The sequence below is a fragment of the Lacerta agilis genome, chromosome 9, assembly GCF_009819535.1.
Source record: "Lacerta agilis isolate rLacAgi1 chromosome 9, rLacAgi1.pri, whole genome shotgun sequence".
NCBI lineage: Eukaryota > Metazoa > Chordata > Lepidosauria > Squamata > Lacertidae > Lacerta > Lacerta agilis.
In genome coordinates, this window is record NC_046320.1 from 50,832,662 (window position 1) to 50,860,605 (window position 27,944).

The 27,944-nt window shown below is 41.6% G+C and overlaps 1 protein-coding gene across 1 annotated transcript in view; it reads right to left on the bottom strand.

Moving 5' to 3' along the window:
* Positions 1-21,771, bottom strand: part of MCUB (mitochondrial calcium uniporter dominant negative subunit beta) — a 66,753-nt gene extending 44,982 nt beyond the window's left edge. Inside the window, 1 exon segment of the mRNA XM_033160213.1 lies at positions 21,621-21,771. Within this exon segment, the coding sequence (XP_033016104.1) occupies positions 21,621-21,752 (132 nt within the window). The 5' untranslated portion in view covers positions 21,753-21,771.
* Between the last annotated feature and the right edge of the window lie 6,173 nt (positions 21,772-27,944).

Here is a 27,944-nt window from a genome sequence, read left to right on the forward strand (position 1 = left end):
ATTACTGGTGGGTTTGTTTAATCTGGGTGTATGCTTATTAATATTAGTAGCTTAATCAAAACATCCCATATTTGTATGCCTATTTAAATGTTAACCTAGGTAGCTGTCAGGGCGTTAACTTAAAATGTTATGCTTTTATTATAAACATTTTTATGATGTCATGAGCCACTCTGGAGATTGTTTACCATGGAAAAGCAGTGTCCAAATAATGTAAGGCTATGATGATAGTGTAAGTTCAACCCCTGAAAGGGAAGTCCTTCCTTCCAAACTGTGGAATTTAGTCCATTATCACAAATGCATATGCAAGACTAGTATCATTTTTTTCTCACATGAAAGGGCATTTTAGCAGCTCCAGGCAAACATTTCCTTCACTAAGCCATGCAATTTTTTTTATCTGTGCTGTTACTGAAAAGGGGCATCACCAAATCTTCTAGTTCTCTGATGAGTTCTATTTAGCAAGCATTTCATTTCACTGCGAAATACTTAGCTCAGGACTTCTAGCATGCCTACATGACATTTAAGACATGTGCCTTGCACCCAATTGTTTTATTTTCCAGGTACAACTCAGCTTTCCCTGTGGGGAGCCCTGAAATCTTACCAGTGTGGGGTATGTGCAACTTGGCTCTATAATCACATTTCCTCCATTGTGATGCTGGACATCAACTGAGTACATGTGGGTCAATACCCTGAACTGGCAGAGTTCTGTTTTGTCCCCCCCCTCCTTTTCTTTTCTGATTCTCTAACTTGAAAAAGAGTAACTGAGACGCAACACACCAAATGTGTTTTCTTCAATGAAGAGAGCACATGAAAATGTTTTGGGAAGGGCCATAGCACAGTGGTAGAGCATCTACACACTGTATAGCGACGGTCCCTGATTTAATCCCTGGCATCTCCAGGCAGGGCTGAAATAGAATCCTTTCTGAAATCTTACAGAACCTCTGCCAACTTGCACAATACAGAGGTATATGGAATGATGGTCAGTATAAGGCAGCTTCCTACATACCAATGTAGACTCTGCCTGTTCCCATTGCTGTCAGTAAACTTCTCAAATTAACGGAATGCTTATGGTCACATTTCATGCCAGAACCTCCTTGGGGAAAGGGAGTATTATTTACTGCATAACCAAATGCTAAGAATAGTGATGAATAGGTTTCAAAGCATCTGTGTGCTGCATCAATATCAGCCTAAAAATACATCCGCTTTTTGAGCAATACTATATTTTTTAAGTCTGCAAGGTGTTTGGTTTTTTTCGCGCTAGTTTGAAGGCACATCAAGCGAAATCTGAAACTGAAATCTGATATGGTTTTAATGTGTTTTGACATGGTTGCATGTTGTACCCATCATGCATTTTAATCATGCCAGATGAATAGCTAATTGCACTCCACTGCAAATCTGATGTTACTCCTTTCCTGTAATACTAAATTTATTGTGGGAGCCTTTAGTGACACACATTTAGAGCATATTAGACTATCACGAAGCCATCGCAGAGACCAGAGCAAATTCTGTATTACAGATCTGTGTCCATTAGCAACGTAATTGCAGTAATTACCTTCTTTAGATGTGCCACTGCTCATCCTTTACACTGTGTAAGAAAATATAATTATATAGCTTTTAGCACAGGAGGAAATAATTTTCTAAATGACAGTTTATTTGTAAAGTGGGCATAGAGAGGAACATTTATCAAATTGCCAATGCTAGAATTTCACTCGAGTGCAGCACCAAATAACCTTTTTTTAAAAAAAGTCTCCTCACTTAAAAATTAGCTTAATGTTCTCTATTGGGCAGTTTTCCTAACATGATGTTGCCTTAGTTCTTCTACCTTACATTTTTGTGCCCATCTGTGGAAAAATAAACCATCTACTGCTATATCCTGCCCAGTGCTTCTTGGAAGAAGGGTGAGATGCATATGCTATTAAGAAAAAAAACCGTAATAAGCCTGGTTTCATTCAATAGCTGGTGGGGAAGAAAATAATGAGTTTATTATCCTTGAAAAATGGCACTATTATCTGTTACTTTTTATTTTTTTAAATCATTTTCAGTTATTTATAAACTGGGGGGTGGGGGTGGTTTACAAGCCATACAAGGATCCGCAAAAAGTTTACAGGGTTTGAAAAAAGAATAAATGCAAATTTACAGAACTGGCTCCAGATATTGAGAGTTGAAAAAATACCATCAGGTTCTGTTTAAGGGAAAAGGTGGAGGGGAAACAAACAAGTTCCACCTGCAGTTTAGACCCACTACCTTTCCTCATCAGCTTTGAATTAGGTTCAGTGTCCAACAGGAAACAGCATCTGATGGAATTTACAACTAAATAACGACTAATAATTGTACAAGGGGTTCATTAAAAAGTGAAATAGAAAAGGATTTAGCATGGAAAGTTTTTTTTGCCAAAACAGTGTTCCCAGAAGGGTTTTCATGCTAGCATGTCCCATTCTGTAGAGACATTCCCAGCCCCTTGGATTGTGCCCTGAAGAAATGCCAATGCAGGAACAACAATGTTCTATTCTTCCAGTGACTTTGCTTTCAGTGCACACTTAGGGTGTTTTGTACCTAGCCAAACCACTTTAAAAAAGTAAACACTTAAAGCCACATTGCACACCTCATTTGCTGGTACAAGACAAATGCATATGCTTCCTCTCCCTTAACTGCCCCTAGAGGATGCACGTGACTAAGTTCCAAAATCAAGCAGGCTCAAATCTTAAGCCATCAGCCTGCATACAAATTTAATGCACAGATCAAGTGTAACATGGCAAGGAGAGCATCTGAATTCTGACCAACAGAGTTACCTCTTGCCTCCTTTACGGAATAAAAGCTTCAGCTAGGAAATAAACAGGGGACTCTTTCTTAAAACAAACAAACAAAAACAAATAGCTTTCATTTCAAAGCTACTTGATTAACCGAGTGTTGTTTTTTCATTATCAGAAAAGCGTTTCTCCCAAGGACATAAGCTAAAAGAACTGGAAATGCCTATGACAAATAATCACCCAGAGCCTTCTCCTTCTCGGAGCTATAATTATCTTTGGATGGATTCTGTTGCCTGGGGCAAGCAGAGCCTATTTGCCAGAGCAGGCTGATCTGCCCCAACTCTCTGTGGCCTGATTAGGATGCATCCAGAGCACAACCTGTATTTTCACAACACAGAAGGAAAGATTTGTTCTCAAGGAAAGTCCCCCAAAGCAGTATGATTAACTTGCTGAATTAGCAAAAAAAATAACATTCAAAGGATATTTAGAAAGGGTGCGCGATTCAAGCAAGTTGGGACTAATTCAAAACAAGCTGGTAAGACAGCTATGGCCATTTCCGGACTGGGATAACCGGACCACAGTTGTTCGTGCACCGGTAACCTCCAGAACGGATTACTGCAATGCACTCTATGCCCGCAAAGTTGGCGCGGAATCTGTACCTAGGACAAAATATTGGCATCATGTTATACCACTGTTTAAAGAATTGAACTGGCTGCCAGCTAGCTCGCAGGCTAAGTTCAAGGTCCTGGTACTAGAGTATAAAACCCTATACAACACCATGGGATCAGAATGCCTTAAAAATATACCCATTATTGTGCTCTGCAGAATAGGGCCTCCTGCAAATATCAGCACATTGGGAGGTTGCTTACAAATGCTGTAGGAATCAGACCTTTAGTGTGGCAGTGCCTATCCTTTGGAATTCCCTTCCATTAACTAGCATTATCATATTATCAGTGCCTACTGAAGATCTTTTAAGTGGAGATTCTTACCCCAGTCCATATGAGCATTAGATTTGGATTTTTACATGCGGTTTTTATTGCTGATGTTTTTATCACTAAATCACATCAGGGAAGAGATTAATATAGGAAATAAATAAGGAAAGGACCAACAAATGACAGAAATTATAGAGAGTGAGACCAAGTTAGTCCCATCGGAAATAAAAGGTGAGGAAAAGGTTGCAGATTTTAGGTAAATGTTGCAGTGAAAGCACAGGACATATTGACGAGCTGTGACTGACGACTGACATTTTTTCGCACGCAATTAAGGCACTACATTGCACTTTCTCCTTACCTAGACATATATTGTAATATGTATTTTGTTTTTTTTTTTTTTTTTTTTTATAAGATTTTATTATTTTCCAATAGAAAAAGGAGAACAAAATACAAGAACAACACATAGCATAAACATCAATGAAAACACAATAAACATTAAACATAATCAACAATAAACATAATCAACATTCAAAACAATAACAACAATAAAAACATAAAAATAAACATATACGAACCTTAACCATTATCTTTCTTTCTATATTTCTTGTTTCTAACTTCTCTGTTTGGGGACTTCCCCCGTTCCCTCCACTGTCTTCAAAAAACATATACTTCTTCAAGGTAGCTTTATATATTGTTCAATTCACTTTTACCCAAATTTTAATATACTTAGCTTTCTTTTAGTCAAATATCTCAATAGTTATGTATCTTATCTTAACGACCTATCTTAGCATATTTTGACACATACATCTTTCACATCACAACAATTCCTCTTACCATTCATATCTAATACATATCTACCAAAGCCGACATTCTATTTAATTCTACTCAAATATTCAGTTTAACTGATTTAACCAAATAGTCTTTGAATTTTTTCCACTCCTGCGACGCCTTCCCCTCCCTCTGGTCTCGGATTCTGACGGTCAGTTCAGCGAGTTCCATATATTCCATCATCTTCATCTGCCATTCCTCCACCGTTGGTATCTCTTCACCTTTCCATGTTCTTGCCAATAAAATTCTAGCTGCTGTTGTGGCATACATAAAAAACACTCTATCCTGACTGGTGTAATATGTATTTTGACCTTGAGGGGAGTATTTTTGGAAGCACAAAACTTCATACGCAGGGTCCTTAAACCTTTTTTGCACCTTATATCTGAAGGTCAATACTCAAAAGGCAAATTAAAACAATCCCAGGGAAGTGGTTCGGCTGGTTTTTACACACACACACACACACACACACACACCCCTCAAGGGTCACTAAATGAAAGTGAGCTGCTACCTTTTTAAAAAATAATTTTCTACCTCATCAAAATTTCAAGCTGCAAGCTCATTAGCAAGAAAGCAAAATTTCATTTTTGCACTTTCAGTTGCTCTTTTGGGTATGTATACATGCCGCAGTGAAGATCCACTTGAGCAGACACCCAGAACATAAGCCTTAGAGCCCAATCAGTATAGAAATACCACCCCTGTAATTTGTAGTACTCAGGTATAGAGACATCAACTACTCCTATTGGTTAGGTCTTGGCATTTTTCCATGTATAAATGTTCATGTTTTTAAGAGGCCAGTTATTATTTTCAAGCTAACATCAGGCTTTTTTCTATCTAAAGATTAATGGCAATAATTTATTTGTTGAAATAATCCTGCATCAGGAATGGAAAATGAGCTGGAGGTTCACAAAAAAATATGCCTAGCATCTATGTTATGCCATAAATCAGACACTCTCAAGGCCTGGATAGCTCAGTTAAGTAGAGCATGGTGGTGATAATGCCAAGGTTGCAAGTTTGATCCCTGTTTGGGACAGCTGCATATTCCTGCTTTGCAGGGGGGTTGGACTAGATGATCCTCAGGCCCCTTCCAACTCTATAATTCTATGATCTATGAAAGCATTACTATATACTTCAGCTTTCCATAGATGCACAACCTAGAACAAGCAGGTATACGATTGATGGATTGATTTATTAGCTACATATTGGGATCTGAAGCATTTAACTGTGAGGAAGATATGGGAAGCAGGCCCTAGTTCCAGCAGGGTCATGCTTGGGATATGGACCCCCTCAAAATGAAGGTCAACTTAGGTGCCCCCCCCCATCCCAGGCTGCTGTTGAAAGCTTTACGGCCCATCTGCACCTCACTTGGCTTCGGGACAGAGACTTCCACTTAAACCCCATTAACAGGCAATCTGGTGATGCACTAATTCACCCTGAACTTAGAACTGGACTAGGATTCCACCAAAGTCTTATCCACCCAAAGTTGTTATGATTTCTATGAGGAAGGCAAAACTTCCAAATGGGCCAAAATGGTTTGCGAGCAAATTCCTTTCCGGTCCTGAATATAGCAACCATTTTTCAACCACAGCAAGGTCATCATACAAGGTGCATATGGAAACAAAGCAAGGTTATCACACAAGATGCAAAGAAACAGCATTTTAGGGATGGACGGGTGGGTTGATCTTTTGCCAGCTGCGCTACTGAACTAATGCACAGCTGGCTATTGTCCTCTGACAGCGAACCAGAGTGAAGACTTCTGCACTCCAGGCCGCCATCAAAGACATTAACTAAGGATAGGTTAATAGGAAGAGGTTGTATTGTTTGCTATCCTAAGTCACCCAGAGTCTTTTCAGTGGAGAAATGGGTGCAAATGCATAAAAGAAACACAGATGTTTATACACAGGACAGAAATCCTTCAACACTAACCCTTATTTAGCTAAGCAAGATAAGAATAGTTGAAATCTATCTCAAGAAAGAGACAGGATAGTTACTTTTTCATTGAAAACATTTTCAATAACGAGACATTAGCAATGCTATCAAGCAGGTGAAAGCTATCTCTGTACCCTAAATTGCAGTGTACCTACCCTCCCATTTGCTACTTGAGCAACATCATGCCACTTGTATGCAGCATGTGAGAAAGGGCATGAAAATGGCCCTAATGTGGGGAGAGTCCAATTCTAGCCATGCGAAGACAGCTTTTGCATTACTGAAAAAAAGAAAGTGGACAGCACAATAACAGAGTCTACAGCAATGACACCATTACCAGACAAAGAAGTGGAAAAGTCAATTGCCTTCTCAGAAGTGACAACCAGCATTGAACTCTGCCCCTTTATCCTTCAAAGCCACAGGAGAGCTTTTCACATTCCTCTCACAAAGTATGTGGTACAACACTGCAGCCAACTCCCAATGGATCAAAGAAGCAGTGTATAGATTGCAATGGTTAGCAATTTCTAACAGGCAGACTTGCCAACTTATGTTCGGCCTTACTTTCACTCCTCTCCGTGAACATTGGATTTGGTAAACATAATACAGTGCACTTATTTGACTAAGGAGGGTTAGCTTTGCTGGTTCTGTAGTTCATGTGAAAAACTGAAGAAAGCATCACATATACAAGTGTTAATATTGCTTGTGCTATATATTGGAAACAGACACAAATACAAAATGAAAACCAATGAATGTGAAAGAGATTTCAGTAGCAGAAGATATTTCATCTTTTTTAAGAATAGAGAGAATCTTTAAAAAGTGACCCCTGACTTTTTAAATTCTTTGTTATGGTAGCCACCCAAATCTGCCTGGAATAGGCTCTTTTTAGGGTTGGCATTATGGACCTATATCATTTTGCAACAAAAAGGAAGGTTTCCCCTAGCTCCCTCCTCACCTGAAAAAGGAAGCACTTAAATTTATTCAACTACAATAAATGGTTCAACTTTTTGGTAGTAATTAGCACAGCTGAATTTCCATGATCTAAAGGTGGAAAAGGAAGCATGATGGCTGCCTTACTTTTAGTTTAGTTATTTGTTCAACACTTCCCACAACCAAAGGAAGTACCAAAGTGACACACAAAAAGATACAGGAATACGATAACATAGTACAAATAAACTAAATATGTTCATCCTTCAAAACAAAAATATCCACCTTCACCCAACATCAAAAGCAGATACTAAAACCCAACCATTATTGTTATCCAAATGATTGGCAGAATATATAAGTCTTCATCTGGCACTGAGAAGATATTGGTGTCAGGTACAACACCCATTTATTTGAGGGGGCACATAGAGAAGGGCCTGGTCCTAGTCAATAATCTGGCCACAAAATTCTGCATGTGTTGCAGCTTTGAAACCATCTTCAAATGCAGCACAGCATAAACCTAGAGGTCACCAGAGCACACACCCTGCCTTGGAGTGCAACCATGCTTACTTGAAAGTAAGTCCCTCTGAGTTCAATAGAATAGAATAGATCACACTTCAATGCAAACTGTGCCCAATGAAGTAGGCACATAATTGCAGCTTTCATACCCACCACTCTATAGAGCCCAGAACACCAACATTGAGTCCCCTCCAGATACGGTTGGACTACAGTTCTCATAACTCCTGACCACTGACCAAGTTGGTTGGAAACAATGGTAGTTAGGAGTCCAACAACATCTGGAGGGCACCATGTAGGCTATGCATGCTCTAGAGCAGGGTTTCTCAAACTTGGGTCTCCAGCTCTAAATTTGTAGACTACGATTTCTGTCATCCCTGACCTGCTAGTTATGGATGATGGCAGTTTTAGTCCAACAACAGCTGGAGACCCAAATTTGGGAAATCCTGCTGTAGAGGAACCTGTGACCCTTCAAATGTTGTTGGACTCCAGTTCCCCTAAACCACAGCCAGCTTGGTCAATGGTCAGAGATGACGGCAGTTACAGTTCAACAACATCTGGAATGCTGCAGGTTTCCCATCCCTCTTCAAGACTCTGGCAACCCTCAAATATATGAAACTGTTTTCAGTCCAACTAGTGTCTATTCTGACGGGCACTGGATCTCCAGGGTCTCAAGCACGAGGTCTTTACCACCAGCTGCTACCAGATCCTTGTAGCTAAAGAAGCCAAGACATGAACCTGGGTTCTTCAGCATGCAATTTATCAAGGGAACATAGTTTTCAGTGCATTCATTCCCTTGTTACATGACAGCTGCCTCTGCTGTAAAGTAGAATAATTTCATACAACCATTCTTTCAAAGAAAAACACAACCAAATTTCCATTTCAGTAAGGATTTGCATGCAAACTGTTCAGAAAAACACACACTTTATCTCCCCCCCCCTCCAAAAGGCTATTTAAATTTCTCGAGGATGGATGCTTTAAGCAGCTAATTCCTCTTCCGCTATGCTTTTGTCTATTTAAGTCTTTTGATAGCTTTTCATTTCCCAGTATTTTACATTAAGTCGAACTGTTGATTGTAGGACTTGAAAAGCGCACTCTCTCCCCTCCCTTTTTGTCGGGATTTCTTTTGAAAACTTGACTTTCTAATTAAAGGCATGTTACTGAAGCCTTATCTCCCAGGTGCCAGTTATATATAATAACAGTTTGCTGGGTTTTGCTTGCATGCTGTGTTTGCAGTGGGCTATTTCCTTTTTTCTTTTTTCTGGATAGATCCAGGGCCACTTTGCAGGTTACAACATGAATGAGGAAGAGTCTACACAGCTGCCAGAAGACTTTTGAAGCTTCCCTACAGATCTCAAAGATTACACAGTATTAGCAAATACTGCATAATATATAAAGATCTAACTGAAGAAAAACAGCAGGGTGTCTATAAGCCTGTAGCCAAAGATTTTACTGAATTTTTCATACAAAAGTTTGAAATTCGAGCCTGAGGTGGGAGTCAATGGCGACCAGAGATTCTTGTAACCACATCTGTGACACTTAAAGCAGCTCACCCAATCACTGCTAGAGCTGCAACCATCACCACAAAAATACTTGAGTCAGCACATTGTAATTAATATATGCTAAGTGAAGTAGATAGAATCAAGGAGATTGTTAATAAAAAGTAGAGAACATTTATTGCCAAAAATATATCATCTGCCTTATAATGTCAAGCTTGAGCAGGTGAAAGAGTAAATGATATAAGTGGGCAAAAGTTATAGGAATTGCCACCTCTATGGAGACAAAAATGGGCAAAATGTTTGTTGTGTACTGAAATAAACTTCTTGCTCCCCAGGATAAAGCATGGTTTTGAAATACTCTGACTAGCTTCATTTTATTTATTTATCTACTATATAGATTACTAGTAGCCTTATGCCTGGCGTTGCTGAGGAATTCTAAGAAACAAACAAACAAAAATCAATGCAGTTTTGAAAAGTTCAGCCTGCCATCTTGATTCAAAATGCTGTTCAACTGTATCCAAATAACAAATGAAAAAATCCTCATTGGTATTAGGAACCATCACATAAAATGTGGTTTTACCTTAAGAATCTGGTTATCTTAAGAAAAATCATAGTAACAACTCATGTAGCCAAAATGACACGATCCATGCACAACCCAAAGTTTACAGGAATATGGGGGAAAATATTTATGAGGAAAAGAAATGGGAAAACCCAAAACAGTTTATTGAGGCCTATGAATGCTTAGTAGCTACATAATGCTAAGTTTCAATGGGGAGGATGGCATACAGAACACTGGAGAATACTGGCTGGAACCATAAAGAGGACCAACTACTCCACACTGAAACATTTTGTTGCAGGAGCAAGTTATAACAGAGATCATTTTCAGCAGAATTGTTGCTCCAAAAGCCCAGTTTCAGAAAGGGTTGAGATAGGAGCTCTAACTCCATAATTAAACCTTCTGAATCAGCTTTTACCCTTAATCTGAAAGTAGCAACTATAACCCAACCCCTTGGCCAAGCAAAATACTATGTTGGCAGTATGCCACTCTCAATTCCATTATGTCACATTGGCACTGAACCAAAATCAAAAGCGAGAGAATGGATGTTGTTGTTACAAGTGCTGAGGCAGGCAAGTTCCTTGTAATAGGGATGAGAGGATCTGCCTGGCTTTTCTCCAGACTCTGCAATGCAATATTCACAAAAGAGATGACAAGCTTGGACCACAAATGTCTTGCCTTTTATTGGCCTTCTATGTGCTCTCTCTTTTTAAACTGGCATTTTAAGATCCAAGAAGCTGTACTTGTGCACATCAACAAGCCAAGGCTAAAGCTTATTCACATGACATTTTCTGACTTAGACAAGATTTTTTTTTGCAATGAAGTGTTCTTGTGGGAGGGGGAGGGATCTCAAATAAAACAAAATGGCAGATTATTATAATCTTGGATCAAAACTTTAGAACACACTCATTTTGTAGGACGTATTAACCGACCTTTCGTGTGGATGCATGGCATGTTTGTAAGATATGCTACTACTGGAATTATCAGGGGGGAGGGGAGCACCTCATGACAAATTTACTTGAGGAAAAGGCACATATAAATTCTCTCCCCCACTCATCATAACAGAAGACTGGTTACTAGTGTCTGCTGGGACTTCTCTGTGTATCTACTACCCACTAAATTCCTTTGGAGAGAAGAGAATCTTTCCACTGGGGGGGGGGGGTAAACAGGCTGTTCTGAATGCACCTAAGTGAGGTGTGTAACCAAAAGTGCAAGTCCAGACCAGAACTTCAACGCAGCTGAGGAAGGAATTGCGTGTCAAGGTCCTCAAGCCACCCCCAAGGAATTCACACTGGATACATTAATTTTGTTTGGGTTTTTGGCAAATAATTTAGGCCACAACTTTATTGAAATACAAATTCTGTGAGTGGTTGTGTAGGCATTGGTTCAGACTAGCTGTCCACCGGGACAGAGCTGACCTCCAGTCAGCATCGGGAGAATGCCAACTGGGGAGAGTTAAGAAGACTGGGGGCAAAGCCTCCCTCTCCCCAGAGGTCCCAGGGGCTCTGGCTACGGCCCTATCCCCTACCGGGGGTTCGGACAAAGCATAAAGAGCCATTGAATTCCTTTAACAGAATTCCCTGTACCATCATCACCATGATTATGGAGGTGGGCACCACCCATCCAGTAATCAATACAATAACCAATGCCTAACCGCCAACCTTACAAGTTGTGACAAATTGCTACTGCAGTAGGCGAAAACCAGATGGCAACAGCCAATCAGCCAAATGGAAAAATTCCTACTGGGCCCCTGCCCCAAAAGCAGACGACCCCATGACAGGCAGTTGCAAGGTCAAAGCAGAGGCCTATGAAAAGAGGGGGGGAGGGGAGGGGATCCGAAGCTCGCAGCCAAGAGGAAGATCACCCCGCGTGCAGAGCAATATAAAGGACGCTGGGCTGTCCATCACAAGTTGCAACATTTAACTTTGCCCAGCAACACCTCCTGACCCTACTGCAGCCAAGGCCGGCTAGCAGCCCCACCCCACCGACCAGGGAGGTGTCTTACCAGGGCCCGACCGCAACACGTGCTCTTACTCAAGGTAGAACCCAATTTATTGAACCTCACTTCTTCATCTGCTGCAGTTTCATGGCCCTAGTGCTCTCTCTTGGTAAGAAAAAAAGCACATACATCGCTATAGGCTACATTTGTGTAGGCTGACCCTAGGTTTTTGCCAGTTCCATGGCATAAAGCTAGGGCATAAAGTCAAGGACATGTAAGTGAATTCCAAGAAATTCAAAATGCTCTCTTCACAGTCTCTGATCTAACTATATCACAGACTCAGGCCTGCCTGCCTACTGTGTAGCAGGCAAAATCACCAAAGAAATTAACCTCATGAGACAAAGGCACATAAATAGGATGCCAACTGTACAGATGCGAGATATATTTGGAAAGCTTTTCTCCAAGGCTAAGGAATGATTCATTACAGCTGCTGCTGATGTACTGGGGGATGGCAGGATTATAAAGCTTTTAAGTAGGTTAAGAAAGTGTCCCTTTCTGTGCTCTACACCAACTGAAGATCTCACCTGAGAGGAGACCTTCAACTGCATTGTTGAATCTATGTCATCCAGCACCTCTAGGTAGGGAAAGTGTCAAGAACAATAGCAGTCTGTTGGCAACAACAGACAAGAGTAGTTTGCAAAACCAAACTTGCACTTATGCTGGGGCTTTAGCTACAGGATCAGAAATCAGAACATTTGGATAAGACATCTAAATGGTTTTGCTCTGTCTGCCTGCATCTCTCTGGATTCTCTCATAGCGGCAAGTAACAATCATGCCTTGATTTAAATCTTGTTCAAAGAAGTTGTGATGCTGTTTTACGTTGCTGGTTGGAAGGTTTGCAATATCATTGGGGTTGGGAAAAAAAATACTAAATCCTTGATGCTCTTGAAATCTGATACAGGGACCTAGAAAATATTTACTTGTTCCTTCAGCCACAAGCATTGAACTCCACACAACCAGTGGAATAGACTCTTTCATAGACCTGTCCCAGCCATAGGCATGGCACAATGACACCACAGTACATGGTAAATTGAAGGTGGGAAAAAACTCCCAGTTCTTCCTGTCTCCTCCTTCATTTGTAATACCTTGTAGAACAAACTGTTAATATAAAAAAGACCAAACTTTAATAGCCTTGATCCAGGATACCTTCAGAACCACATTTTCCTAACTCAGATGTGGCTAATCCATGGCACTCTGTATGCTATTGGAATACAATTCCCATCATCCCTGATCACTGAGATCCCATGGAGGGTCACTGATTAACCACCCCTATCCTAAAACAATGCTGCTCATGCCCAAAGGTAAGCTTCATAGGCTCTACTCTCCATCACCACTGGGATTCAACAGGCACACAGGTATGAGCTATGTGGACTTTTTGGTAGCGGCACTGAAACTTTAGAATACCTTTCCTGAGGAGATGAGTCTTAGTCCTTTTCTTCCTGCGCTGAAACTGGGTATGAACGTCCAACACCCATTTAAATAAGTCTGTGACCTGCTGCTTTCAAGTTTGTCTTTGTCTACTGCTACTCTTCTGTAGTTTCAAGATTATGTGTGTTTTCATTGATTAATGGGTTTTTATATGTGTTTGACCAATTAATTTGTGTAAATAACGGAGCATAAATTATATAAAACTTATTTTTATAACAAGGGCATTATGTCTGGGTTTTTGTTTTTTGTTTAATGCCGATTTGTGAAGGATGCAGATTGCCGTGGGCCTCTGTAGCTTCATTTTGCTGCAATCATAAATATAACTGTGGATCTCCATTTTAATATCAGTCCTAAAAATGTTATTTCTGGATTGATGCATTGACAGACCAACAACAGTAGAATTTATTTTTAACCCACATGAGATCTCTATCTCAAGCATTCATTCTACCCAAATACATTTTGAAAGACCATTTTGTTGCCACAAATAAAGGCTTTATCGGTGACAAGTTTCACAGAAATCACTTACAGAACAGCGTAGTTGTGTCCTGCTGATAGTAAACCCACTTAAGAGGTTTATACAGCCAGCTTTAAAGCTGCAAACTACAAAGGGAAAAGCTATGGGAAAATATTAAGTGTGGTAACAGGCTATACAAAATACACTGTATATTAGACTGCTCCTATAAAATCACTCGGAAGAATCAATACTCAGAACTGGATTCGTGTACACAGATGGGTTTATTCCAAAAGCAGAACGCGTTGGGAAACAACTTATACTGTAATTGGATAAAGTGTCTCAGCTTTCTCTTGCTAAGGTGAGTGGGCAATTCTCAGTTACTGGAGGGTTATAAATAAGTAAAAGAATATTTGAGTGCAGGGCAGAGAGAGAAGAACCCAGTCACCAAATGTATGCTACTTATTCATGGAGAAAAAAGTTATAAAGTCACAATAAATATATTGACTATGTATAAGAAGCAGAATGCCTCCAAATCATTTGCTGGTGATTAGGAGTGGGAAAAGGATATTGCAGGCCTCCTAAAAGTGTGTTTGGGCACTGGGGAAACCAAAGGATGGAATAGACCTAGGATAGTTCAGTTGGTAGAGCCTGAGACTCTAAATATCAGGGTTGTGTGTTCAAGCCCCACATTGGGCAAATGATTTCTGCATAGCAGGGGATTGGACATATTTATTTATTTATTTATTTATAATATTAATGATTAATATTTATTATTAATCATTTATACCCCGCCCATCTGGCTGGGTTTCCCCAGCCACTCTGGGGTGCTTCCAACCAAATATTAAAAACAATACAGCATCAAGCATTAAAAACTTCCCTAAACAGGGCCACCTTCAGTTGTCTTTTAAAAGTAAAATAGTTGTGTATTGCCTTGACATCTGCTGGGAGGGCGTTCCACAGGGCAGGCGCCACTACCGAGAAGGCCCTCTGCCTGGTTCCCTGTAACCTCACTTCTCACAGCGAGGGAACCGCCAGAAGGCGCTGGACCTCAGATGACCCGCATGATTCCTTCCATCTCAATTCTGATTCTAGATGGGCCTTTGAGCACCTGTTCTTCTTACGTTATTTTCCCTGGAATTCCTCCTCTTTTAAGCAATGCACCCCTTCACTATTTTTAAACAGGCCTTTTGGCTTTTAACTAATAGTTAAATGTTCTGCATTGTTTTCAGCTGTCACTGTTCTAATGATGTTTTAGTTAATAAACACAGTGCTTGCCTTCATTTTAAATGGCTGTTGCATCATTTATATGGGATATTATTTATACGCTATATGAATAAAACTTTCATTATACGCAAACACACACACACACACACACACAGGAAGAGCTCTGCTGGATCAGGTAATCTGTTTTGCACGATTTGCTTTGGACTGATGAAGCACTTTGAGAAACCTGACACATATCCGGAAAGCAGGTCTTCATCCCCATCTGGGTGGTGGCTTTGATTCACCTTTTCCATTTACACGGTTTGGAGTTTCCAACTTGAGACCCTTTGAGAAACATTCCATCTAGTTTGACACCGACAACGGTTTTTGAACTTTCTCCGTTCACCCAGGCACAGGGTCATCATTCTGTATTTGGACTTATGCCACTTGTTATATGATTCATCAATCCAATTTGGTCAGATATAGCTGTATTTTTATCTTTTGTTCTCAGTATTTGCACTTGGCACTTTAGCATGTTTGTGAATCCAATGGTTACCAGCTCATTTCTATTCCAGTAAATTTGGTTTTATAGTTATAGCCAGTTTGTGGTGTGTTTTTTTGTTTTGTTGTATCAGTATTTTCACCACAATTGATACTTGTGTATATTACATGTGGCCAGCATGACTAAACTGCTTCTGGTGCAATAGAACACCGTGATGGAAGCCAGAGTGCACGGAAATGCTGTTTACCTTCCCTCCACAGTGGTACCTATTTATCTACTTGCACTGGTGTGATTTCGAACTGCTAGGTTGGCAGAAGCTGGGTTAGAGCAATGGGAGCTCACCCTGTTATGCAGATTCAAACCTGCGACCTTCCGACCAGCAAGCCCAAGAGGCTAAGTGGTTTAGACCACAGCGCCCCCGTCCCTCTTTATCCTGCTTGATCAGGATAAAGGTCCATCTCAGCCAGCATTTTATTCTTACAGTGGCCAACCAGAGGTCTATGGGATGCCTAATGTTTTAAGACTGGTTTCTGTTTCAGTATGATGCAAGCACTCTTAGGAGGGTTAGCCCATAAAGGAGACATATAGATATTTATATACAGTGGTACCTCTGGTTACAAACGGGATCCGTTCCGGAGCCCTATTCGTAACCTGGAAGGTCCGCATCCTAAAGCGCCGTGTCTGCGCGCAATGCAATTCTGCGCATGCACGTGATGTCATTTTGCACGTCTGCGCATGCGTGAACCGCCGAACCCGGAAGTAACCCGTTTCAGTACTTCCGGGTTCGGCGCGTTTGTAACCCGTGACGAACGCAACATGCAGCATTTGTAACACAAGGTACAACTGTACATAAAGCTGGCATCAGCACTATTAATTACAGGTATGCTTAACCAGGATCTCCTTTAAATGCAAAATATGAAATCATAGTTTGGAGTGAGTTTCAGTCCCGATTTTGAAGAAAATTCTATGTAGTCTCGATCTGAGAGAGAGAAGGTTGATTGCTCCAGAAAGCACACAGATTGAGGATATTGAATGAGAATTTTGAAGGCCGGCTTCCAAGTTTGCCGCAAGGAACTGGCATTACTGCATGTTATCATAGCAGGTAGGGAAGCGTAAACTTCAGCTGAAAGAATGTGTGATGCCCATTAGCTTGAAAATACAATATTGCTGTCAAATATACTGGATGGCTGGTGCAATGCTCTCAAACTTCTTTGCTAATGATATGTAGAATTTTGGAAGTAGAAACATGAAGCATTCCTTGGGTATGTTATATTAAGTCGCTATCTTGAATCTTTCACTTTGATCACTGAATGTCAGGTTTTTAAAACCTGCAAAAATCACTCAACACACCGTTCCCCCTTCAATTGAATGTGGAAGGAAAGAGTTAAAGCCAAGGCCATTGTCAAGATTCTGAGCACAACCACGGTTATTTGTTTGTTTGTTTTCTTTAGAAGTAGAAATGTGATCTCTCACTGTGCAGCATTTGTGTTATATTGCCTTTCAATTCAAAACCCTTTATTCCAAAATATATGTTTAGACAACACTGATATAAAAACGAAGACTTAAGCAACCTTTCACAGATGCTCATTTCCTTGCAGCTTTATACTTATTTCTTCACTTCAGTAATACTGTTGTTACTTGTGCCTATCTTCTGGTGCTGTTGTTTTTACTGCTCTGTCTCAAGACCTGGTTCACACATAACCCAGGGACATGGTTTGCTTAAGCTATGGTTTAACAAACCATGAGTTCACCCCCAAATTATCCCACAGATGAACAAACATGCCATAGCTTGTATCTGCAAAGTTTTTTTTCTTTTCGTTTTTCTTGCCTCATGTTTTCGAAGCTTAGTAACTACCCAACAGAATAGCTAAACAAATCGTGACTAAGGAAGAGTCCTGGGTTTATTTGTAATGAAGGGCTTCAAACCTCCAGATCGTTGTTTGTTGGCAGTAAACAAGTTGGATTCAATCAGCCCCAGCCAAGTATAGTCAGGGATAATGGGAGAACCACATAATATTTCCTCTGTAGTGGCACACCATATGTATTATGGATTTTTTTCCCTTGCCTCTGCAAGCCTGGGAATCTGTTCCACTACCCATTAGACTTAAGACTTTCTCCTGCTTCAGCTACAGAGGAAATGCAGTCAAGCTGGTTTACATGCCTTTGAAAAATGTGCTTTATTGTGTTTAAGTAAGGATTAAGAGGAATGTTTGCAAGTGCACCAAACAACTGCGTGACAGGTTTCCTTTAGGAAGCAGGCTGAATTGGTTGGGTAATTGACAATATCACTGTTCTTATAACTTGCTTTCTCGTTTTAGGTGACCCATACCCCTAACAATGATGTGAGGTAAGCTCAGGACTGCAATACTTCAAGGACTGCCTCTCTCCATATGAACCTACCGTAACCCTAAGATCATCCTCTGAGGCCCTTCGTCCTATGGCTCCTCAACAAGAAGTCCAGAGGGTGGCAATATGAGAAACAGGCTTTTTCTGCATTAGCTCCCCATTTGTGCAATGCTCTCCCCAGAAGGTTCTGCTGGTGTCTTCATTATACACCATTAGGCGAAATGAAGAAGAATTTGGGACTTGATCTTGTGAAGATAAATTTGGATCCACAAAATTCCTAGTTCCACATGGAGTTTTCCTGAGAGGGGCTGAAAGTAATAATGATTGTGTAGGAGGAAAGTAATATAAATCTACTGTTTTAGGCAAAGGTGGCCCAGGGCAGATCCACAAAAGGCAAGAGGGTCTGATTGATTCATGAAGTGCATGCAATATAATCCACTTGCATCTGATATTTCATTCTGTACTTCTTACTTGTTCTGCCACATTTTCCCCATCTACCCAACACACACCTGGCTAAAAGAAATAGTGGTGTAATCAGCATAGGCTGTGCAATCTACACGGCACTGGGCAAACCATTTAAGCCAAACTTCTCCCTTCCACCAAGCTGAGGGAGAGGGAGGATTATGCAATTAAAAATTTGGGCTGGATATCAAATTTAAGCAACTGTTTCCAAAGTAAGATCAAAAGGTTAAACATAATTGTCAATTTATGCATGTGCTTTTGAGTATAATGCAAAATCACCGAGGGCAGTATCTAACGAAATGTTTTCATCATCACAAGGATTTCTACACAAAGGAATGTCTTCTCCCTCTTCTTTTCCCATGGCACCCCTGAATCTGCTCCAGATGATAAGAGGAACCCACAGAACAGATTTAAGGGTGCCCAAACATTAAAGTTGGAGGAGTTCCACTGAACAGCCAATGTCACTACCAGAAGCACATTGTTGAATATTAGATCTAGTACAGGTTGTTTTTCCAAATCCCATTTGCAACTCAGTAATAGCATATTTAATGGTTCCAAATCTAGCATAATTAATAGTTTGAAAATGGATTTGCTGCAGACATTTGTGTCAAATTAGAAAAGTGGATTGCTAGCATTAACCATGAGAGAGGATTAATGCAACTATTGGTTATATTTTGCTATTATTTACAATTTTAAGTTTTATCTTTCAATCACAGCGTATAAAAAGCACCACAACCTTCTTTTTTATGCATGCAGTTTTTTATATATCCCATGGACATCGACACAGCCAATATTATGCACACAATTGCAAACCAAGCACATAATCTTCCCTATAGGAATACTACAGATCGTTTTTAAATAATCTGTCTTGCAAGACAATGAAGCAGATTTATAGTCATCCCAGAGGCCCTCAATATTGGAGGCAGCAATACAACCACTTGATGAAGAACTTTATTGTTTTAAAGATTTATACCCTGCACCGTCAAGGCCCCTTGGCTTTCCCAAAGCATATTTTTAAGCAAGTGTCTCTGAATACAAATCTATGAAAAGGTGTTTACTAGAAGCAATGCCAAACGATGCTCAAGCTTCCATTTTCCAAGGGAGTAAAACCGAAGTTACTGATAACCTTGCCACAACATGGTACACATTAAGAAGTAAATGAATAGTTATGATTCACTTAACTATAGCTGTACATTACACAAAATGAGATGGGGTGGAATGTTAGAACTGCTTGTCTACATTGCGGCTGTGCTGTCCATCAAATATAAAGTGATTGTGTTACTGGGATATGTGCCCTAAAAGTTCAACAAATTATGGCAATGAAGACAAGTGTTTTGCAGCATCTAAAAGCAGGTACTTGCAAGTGACAGGTTTACCAAGCCCTGTTGATTTATCAAGTGCATATTTATTTGCAGGATTATTTCCATGCAAATTTTCTGTTTTCCAAACAACATTGTCTCCGTGCCAGACAACCCCAAAAGTGTGCAGCTGTGCTAAATCAAGTGTTATTTAAAACGCTTTCTATGGATGATTCATTACCCTTTCAGAACTAGGACAAGTTAAGAAGAAGAAAAGTGATATGGGGGGCGGGGATCATGGCTTTCAACTCCGGATTTTGAAGACCTTCTTTGTTTTGCCTGTCATAGGGGAAGACTTTGCCTCCAAGCAACAAGAAACTGACTCCTATAGTCACTGTTTTCCCTGAACAATGCAATAACTGCTGCCAAATGCATTTGTCTCGGATATGCCTAGAGGCTCCCAAAGAGAGAAATCCTTTGCTCTTGTATAAAGGTTTGGCAAGGAATGAAAAGTCACTAGCTGCACAGATATAAAAAAGCTGGTGGCTAAACATCTGTCAGCAAGTTTCGCGATTCACAAAACTCTTATCTTAAGGAAAGCACACCAAGTATCAATTACCTATATATACCTTAGATTTCTATGTAAAACTGATGCTGGGGGCTGGGTAGCAAGCACTAACTTCCATACTAATTTAATACCATATTATTTTTTGCACCAACACCTTTTTCTCTTTCTCTCTCGAGGCACAGACCACTAGGAGGCCTGTTCGACAACCTGTAATAGAAGGTATGAAAAAGAGTGACAGGCAAGGTGAAAAGAATAAGCTACCGGTACCTACCACTGCTTCAGCTACCGGTAGCTGAACTAATTGGAGTCTCCTATGGGACCATCCCCACAGGCTTCCTAATAACGAAACACAACTGTGCAGGAGACTGATTAACACTGAGTCTTCTAGGATTACAGAAGAGCACTCTTAGATACCACTGGAAGGATAACACTTTGCAGCCTCTGTTTAATGTTCACAGTCAATGTAATAAGGTGGCCTTCCTCCGACGTTTTGCAAGGTGCACATATGCCAACAAGGCAGGATAGGAATCTGGACACCATTAGTGCTTTAAAATGGTTTTAGTGAATGGGTGATTAATGAGCTATTAATACCTAAGGACTGAAATCCCATTGGTGACTCAGAGAAAAAAAACCCTGCAGCATGTACACATAGGCTCTCTTATTTACGAAGGAGCATGCATGTAACCTTCCTCCGACAGTAGCAACATTCCCAGTTCACAGCACTCAAGATTACGGAAAAAAAGAGGCATTTCCAAATAAAACAGTTGCACTGAACGCAGCAGGACTTGTTGCCATGTAAATACACCTAGGATCAGAACTGAAAATCATGTGGAAGCTTACACCATAGGTTAACAAGCATTCAAGGGTCTGGCTTCTGGCTTTTGCTCTAAATGGGACTTGCTTACATATTCCCTCTCTTTGCAGTCGGCCTGGGCACCTCCTCCTCCTCCTCCTGAGTTTGCACGCAGACGGATCTGGTCAGCAAAAGGAATCCAAAGCAGTGACAGTAAACTTCGAGGAGGGCTTCCCTACCCCGCCACCCCACCCTATTAATGTAAGCAACCCCACCCCCACCCCAAGTCGGAAAACACGATTACAGCCTGAAACTCAAGACGACAGAGACCAAGGCGGAGGAGGAGGAAGAGGGCGGCTCCTTCCTTCCCTCCCCGCCCAGCTCCACAGCCAGCTGCAACTTTATACTTCGCCGTCTTGCGGGCGTGTCCCCGCGGGCGGACGAAGTTCCAGCAAGGCAGGAAGGCTGTGGAGCAACAGACGACCAAAGCCGGGCAAGCGCCCGCCTCGCCCTGCCTTGCCAAGGAAGGAGCGGGTGGCGCGTGCGCCACGAAGTTTCTTTCCTCAGGCCTGAGCCAAGAAAGGAGGAGGAAGCAGCGAGAGACGGGGGCGCCGCCTGCTCCGGGGGCAAGCCGTGTCCGCCACTCACCTGCAGCCGGTCCGCTGGGAGAAAGCCGCCGCTTTCCCTTCTCAGAGGAGCGGCGGCGAGGAGCACCGGGGGCTGAAGCGCTCGCCACCTTCTCCTGCAGCCCCGGAGCAACTGCTTGGCGGCGGGCAGCATCCTCGCCACCTTCCCTCTTCCCGCTCCGGTCGCGCTGAGGGAGCCGAGGGGCGTCGGGGCGCGCAGCCGCCGTTGTCCCGGCCGCGCAAGAAGCGGCTGCTGGGCGCGCGCGGAAAGCGAGGCGCGGCGCCTGCAGCACCCGAGGAGCCCGTTGTGCGAGTGAGGCGCGAGCTCTCCGAGTGAGCAGCAGAGGGCGGGTTTAAAGGGGAAGGCGTTTCTGCCGCTCGTCGGGCTCTCCCCTCCTCCCTCCCTCACCCAGTCACATTTGTTTTTGCCGACAAAAAAAAAAGCAGCAGCAACAGCCAAAAATCAGCTCGCGAACGAAAGCGCATGAACTGCAAAGTACTTTTCTGCTCCTTGCCCGTAACCGCGCGCGAGAGACGAAGAGCGCCGCGCCCTTTGCCAGCTACGAGATGCAGGTCTCTCCCCTGCACAGCTTTCAGTAGTAGTAGCAGTAATCGATTTTATTACTCTTAGGCACAAGATGGCATGGGAGAGCGTGAAGCTCTTAGTCTCAGGGTCGTGCGTTCGAGTCCCAAATGAGGCAAAAGGTTCTTGCATTGCAGGGGGTTGGACTGGATGACCCCTCGGGGTCCCTTCCAACTCCACAATTGTATGAAAACATCACAGTTCGAATATGATGGATTGCAAGCAAAAACAAACAAACAAAAGGCCAAGAGGGGAAACATTGCAAGTGACCATACACTCATGATTGGTAGCGATAGTCAAACTCAGCTGTCAACCCTCCCTGCTGTTCCCCACTGCTATAATATGGGAATTTCCCACAAAAAAGGGAAAGGTTGACAGCTATGGTCAAACTCGCCACCCTCTCAGCAAGCGCAAATTTCACGTGCTTCTTCGTCAGTTAAGGGTTTAAATCAGTGGTCCCCAAACTGGGGCCCGGATGCGGGCCAATCGCCTTCTAAATCTGGCCCACGGACAGTCCGGGAATCAGCGTGTTTTTGCATGAGTAGAATGTGTCCTTTTATTTAAAATGCATCTCTGGGTTATTAGTGGGGCCTGTCTGGTGTTTTTACATGAGTAAAATGTGTGCTTTTATTTAAAATGCATCTCTGGGTTATTTGTGGGGCCTGTCTGGTGTTTTTACATGAGTAAAATGTGTGCTTTTATTTAAAATGCATCTCTGGGTTATTTGTGGGGCATAGGAATTCGTTCATACCCCCCCCCCAAAAAAATATAGTCCAGCCCCCTGCAAGGTCTGAGGGACAGTGGCCCAGCCCCAGCTGAAAAAGTTTGCTGACCTCTGATTTAAATGGTGATCACCATGCTTAGGTGAAAAGGCTACATCACAGCATCAGCTATGCAAAATAAATTAAATGCTTGGGAAGAGAGAAATGTTCTCTGGTGCCCACATTAACATTTATCCAGAGTCAGGGGGAGACAAGGAATATAGGAATCTGCCATATACCGAGCACAGCATTGGTCCATCTGGATCAATATTATCTTCACTTACTGGCAGTCGCTCTCCTGGGTTGCAGATTGGGATTTCTCCCAGTCCTACCTAGAAATGTCAGGGATTGAAATTGGGACTTTGTGTCAACACTCAAAAACAGAGCTATGGCCAGGAGTCTACAAAGTATGAGCACAAAGGACCCTGCCCCAATCGAAACAACTGCTCAACAGAAGATAACAGAAGATTGCCCCTTGAAGGGTTACTGAAGGTCCTGTGTGAGTGCCTGGAGGCGGTTGGAGGATGGATGGCAGCTAACAGATTGAGGTTGAATCCTGACAAGACAGAAGTACTGTTTTTGGGGGATGGGGCGGGTGGATGTGGGGGACTCCCTGGTTCTGAGTGGGGTAACAGTGCCCCTGAAGGACCAGGTGCGCAGCCTGGGAGTCATTTTGGACTCACAGCTGTCCATGGAGGTGCAGGTTAATTCTGTATCCAGGGCAGCTGTTTATCAACTCCATCTGGTACGCAGGCTGAGACCCTACTTGCCTGCAGACTGTCTCACCAGAGTGGTACATGCTCTAGTTATCTCCCGCTTGGACTACTGCAATGCGCTCTATGTGGGGCTACCTTTGAAGGTGAACAGGAAACTGCAATTAATCCAGAATGCGGCAGCTAGACTGGTGACTGGGAGTGGCCGCTGGGACCACATAACATCAGTCCTGAGACATCTACATTGGCTCCCAGTACGTTTCCAAGCACAATTCAAAGTGTTGGTGCTGACCTTTAAAGCCCTAAACGGCCTCGGTCCTGTATACCCGAAGGAGCGTCTCCACCCCATCATTCAGCCCAGACACTGAGATCCAGCGTCGAGGGCCTTCTGGTGGTTCCCTCACTGCGAGAAGCAAAGCTACAGGGAACCAGGCAGAGTGCCTTCTCGGTAGTGGCGCCCGCCCTGTGGAACGCCCTCCCATCAGAAGGCAAGGGAATAAACAACTACCTGACATTCAGAAAATACCTGAAGGCAGCCCTGTTTAGGGAAGTTTTTAATGTGTGATATTTTAAAGTATTTTAATATTTGTTGGAAGCCGCCCATAGTGGCTGGGGAGACCCAGCCAGATGGGCGGGGTACAAATAAATTATTATTATTATTATTATTATTATTATTATTATTATTATTATTATTATTATTATTATTATTATTATTATTATGATTATTATTACCACCACCAATTCTCCAGCACCCCAATGTCTGCAACTCCAGATATGGATCTTGGTGATGTTACCAGGTTGCCCGTTCTGAACAGTCAACAACAGAACAAACACATGGGTTGAGCCAGAGTGCATGGACCAGCCATAAAAGCGAGGAAGTTAGTGGTGTGTAGGCTCACAGAAATGGGGAAAAAGTAGGAAAACGGATTTGGGGTGGGGGGAGTTGGGCAGAAGAGACACAAATTTCTTCAGAATTGTGATACTTTTAAAATGCATGTTCCCACTTATCCGTTCAGCAAGTTAGCAACACTGCAGCCAGGGGAATCCACTAGATGACTGCTAGTCTAGCATACCTGCACATTTAGAAGCCACCAAGGGGACAGTTCCCCAAGAATTAACCCCAAAACCTCATTCTGGGGCCATAATCTTGACAACTGGCAACCATACCTGCTAGGGTTGTTCAACGAATTACAAGATAAGGTAAGTGAAATGCTTCCAAAAGCTGCTGTATGAATGCTAATTTTTGTAAGGATTATTCCGTTTCTGCTAGTGAGTGATGGGTATGATGCAAGGCTCATGGGTACTGTAAATTTAATCTGCCATGATTGCAGATTCACCAGGCACAGAACAGTCTGGAATTTATATCATATGTATAAACGTTAGAAGCTTGCCTTGAAAACAAAACAAAAAAAGATTGAACTAAAAACAACATTCTTCAACCCCTTCATATCACCGCCACATACAATTTTTCTCATCTGTTCAATTCAAATTACAAATTAAAACAAACTCATCTGATTCATGACAAACTTGTGTCTATTTTTTCAATCTCGCTGCCAGACTTTGGGATCATTCTAATATAGAAAGCATTATCGCTGTATTGCTTTTTCCACCAGCCAGAGGTTTTTGAACATTAATAGCCCACACACTGTTTCATGACATTTCTCTTTCCAGAGCATGCTGAGTCCAGCTTGCAGCAAAAGGCATATCACATGACTTGTGCACAAATTAATACAGGAAGTTAGGCAGATGTGCTCTCCGCCCCCTCCAACTTCTGCTTTGTCTGCCATCACTTCCAGTCAACAGCCAGGATGTGATAAATTGTGGAGACAACACAGAAAACAGACAATAAAGCATTCAAGGCAGTTCAATACCTTACAATAAGCATTCCCTTCGTATTTTGCACTGATTAACATCCAACACCACAACCTTAGTGATCAAAAACTATGGGTTGGATTCAGTGTACATACTGCATTGGAGTAGGCCCATTGAAATCAATGGACATGACTAAATTAGGGTCATCACTTTCAATGGGTCTACTATTGAGTTAAGCTTAGTTAAATACAACCTGATAATAGCAGCTTTACTGTACATTTTAAGCCAAAGTTTAATTTAAAATAGGTTGAATCTAATGGATTCAGTTATTAAAAATAAACATTTAGCAACTTGTCTAAGCAATATACTTGAACCCACTTGCCTGGGAGTAATAGCTACTAAACATATTGGGACACATGTAAGCATAGGATTGAGTTATTACATAATAATCTATGTTTGAAAATTATTGAGAGCCTATGTAATGTAAGCTTTTGGGGCCCATGAGCACATGTGAAACTTTGAAAAGACAATGTAAGCACAAAATAGGTTCCGTGGGGACATAACCTGTCAGGTCGGGTAAATTTTTTATGGAGGTTCCTTTGTGCCCGTAATCAAAGCTTACTTGGGTGTCTTGACTTTCAGTAAAAAATTACAGATCTGACATTCCCAGCACTCCATGGCATAAAACCATCAATTTATGGGGGAATCCCTTGAAAAAAACCATGTTGTTGTGCTATGACGGTTCTGTAAAGTGCCAAGTTCCTGATTATGTTGGTTCAGTCCATGTCATCTGCATTTTGATGGTGGTTTGAGGAGGAATGCATGTAAAAAAGCCCATAACGGTTTGCTTTTCTCACATTTGTATGCATGCACACACCTTCTGTCAACCTGCACCCCCATCTCTTACTGTTCTGCCCTCTCTGGTTTCTCTACTCCTCTGATACCAATCTGAATCTCATGCAACCTCACTTTCTAAGATTAACTGCATAGAAAACCAGACTACAGCTTCATTTCATTGCATAGTGTTTGCACTGCACTAAATCCATCGCTGAAATCGTATTGAGCCATTTAAAATATAGTTCTTGCCAGAGAAGCAATAACGCTTAAGCGTCCTGGCAGGAATATCAACATTTACAAAATGCCTCCCGAACTCACTCATGCAGTATCTCACAGTTGCTCTTTGTACAGAGACAGTATTAGCAGGTAATAATACTCACACAAGATTTAAGGATTACAAGAAGATTATGCACATGAAGCGCTCTGAACACTCAAAAACCTTATGCAAATACAGAAGCATAAACCTGAGACACTTTGGTGTTTGCAAACATCAAGGATCAAGCAGGTAGAAGACTGATTAAAAAATAAACAGGGACACTGGTGCTATATTTCAGAACAATTTGTCAGTTTCCCAACAATATAAAACAAACATTCAGTGTGTCCTTTTTAGCTGGGTCAGCTTGTAGTAGACGTCAATCACAGCTGGGCTTCTCATGTGTTGTGCTTATCAGTCATCTAGAGTATAAAACTAGTTTTGAGATGTGATCAAGGCTGTTCTTTGAGAACTTCAGAACTTTACTGCAGCCTAACAAAAGTAATATTAGAACTAGTGACTGTGGCCAAAGAAGCACTGCATGAGGGGAAATAAGGCAGCTACTTACTCCCAGGGAAGTCCCACTGAACTCACTTCTAGGTATACACACACAGTGTTGTGTTATAAAGGAACACAAAATCAACCATGTTTCATTTTATCTTTGGACAATTAAATTTTTTTTTTTATAATAGGAATTCTACTGATTTCTTCTAACAGTGCAGGGCAAACTCCTATGTTCTCACCCTTCACAAGTTGCTCTGGCAGGCTGGGGAGCTCTTTGAAGGTGATATTAAGGCTGCAGAGGGAAGGGGGGAATCGGCAAAAATCATGTCCTAACTTCCTCCTGTGCAAATATCTGCCAAAATCCCATCTGTGAACAGAAAAAGCTCTTCCATTCATTGAACAACTCTGCATCTGTTCTTAGATATTTCCCAAGCAATAGGCAACAGGAACCTTACTCAAAGCAAAAACATCTCCAAAAACATTTCAGCATTTTTATATACAAAATATAGAATAATAGAGCTTAAGTAATGGTTTTACAGATCATTTACCATACATCATGGCTTTGGATGTTTTGGGCTTATCAGCACTAAGCTCCACAAGCAACATTTTATTTCAAATTAATTGTTAAGATCACACTACTACATCTGAAACATTTATGGCTGCATATGACATATATTATCAGCTAATTTCTTTACCAAAATAAATTTGACTCATTTTATCCCCGCCCCCTGGTCAAGTATGGGAAACACTAACTTTAAAATGTTAGGTGACGGCTTATTGCTGCAATAAACATTCTTGGACTTAAATGTGCCATAAACAAAGTTGAACAAGCAGGTGATTTTTCATCTATGAAATCCTTTGACATGCTTTTTCAAACTTAAGG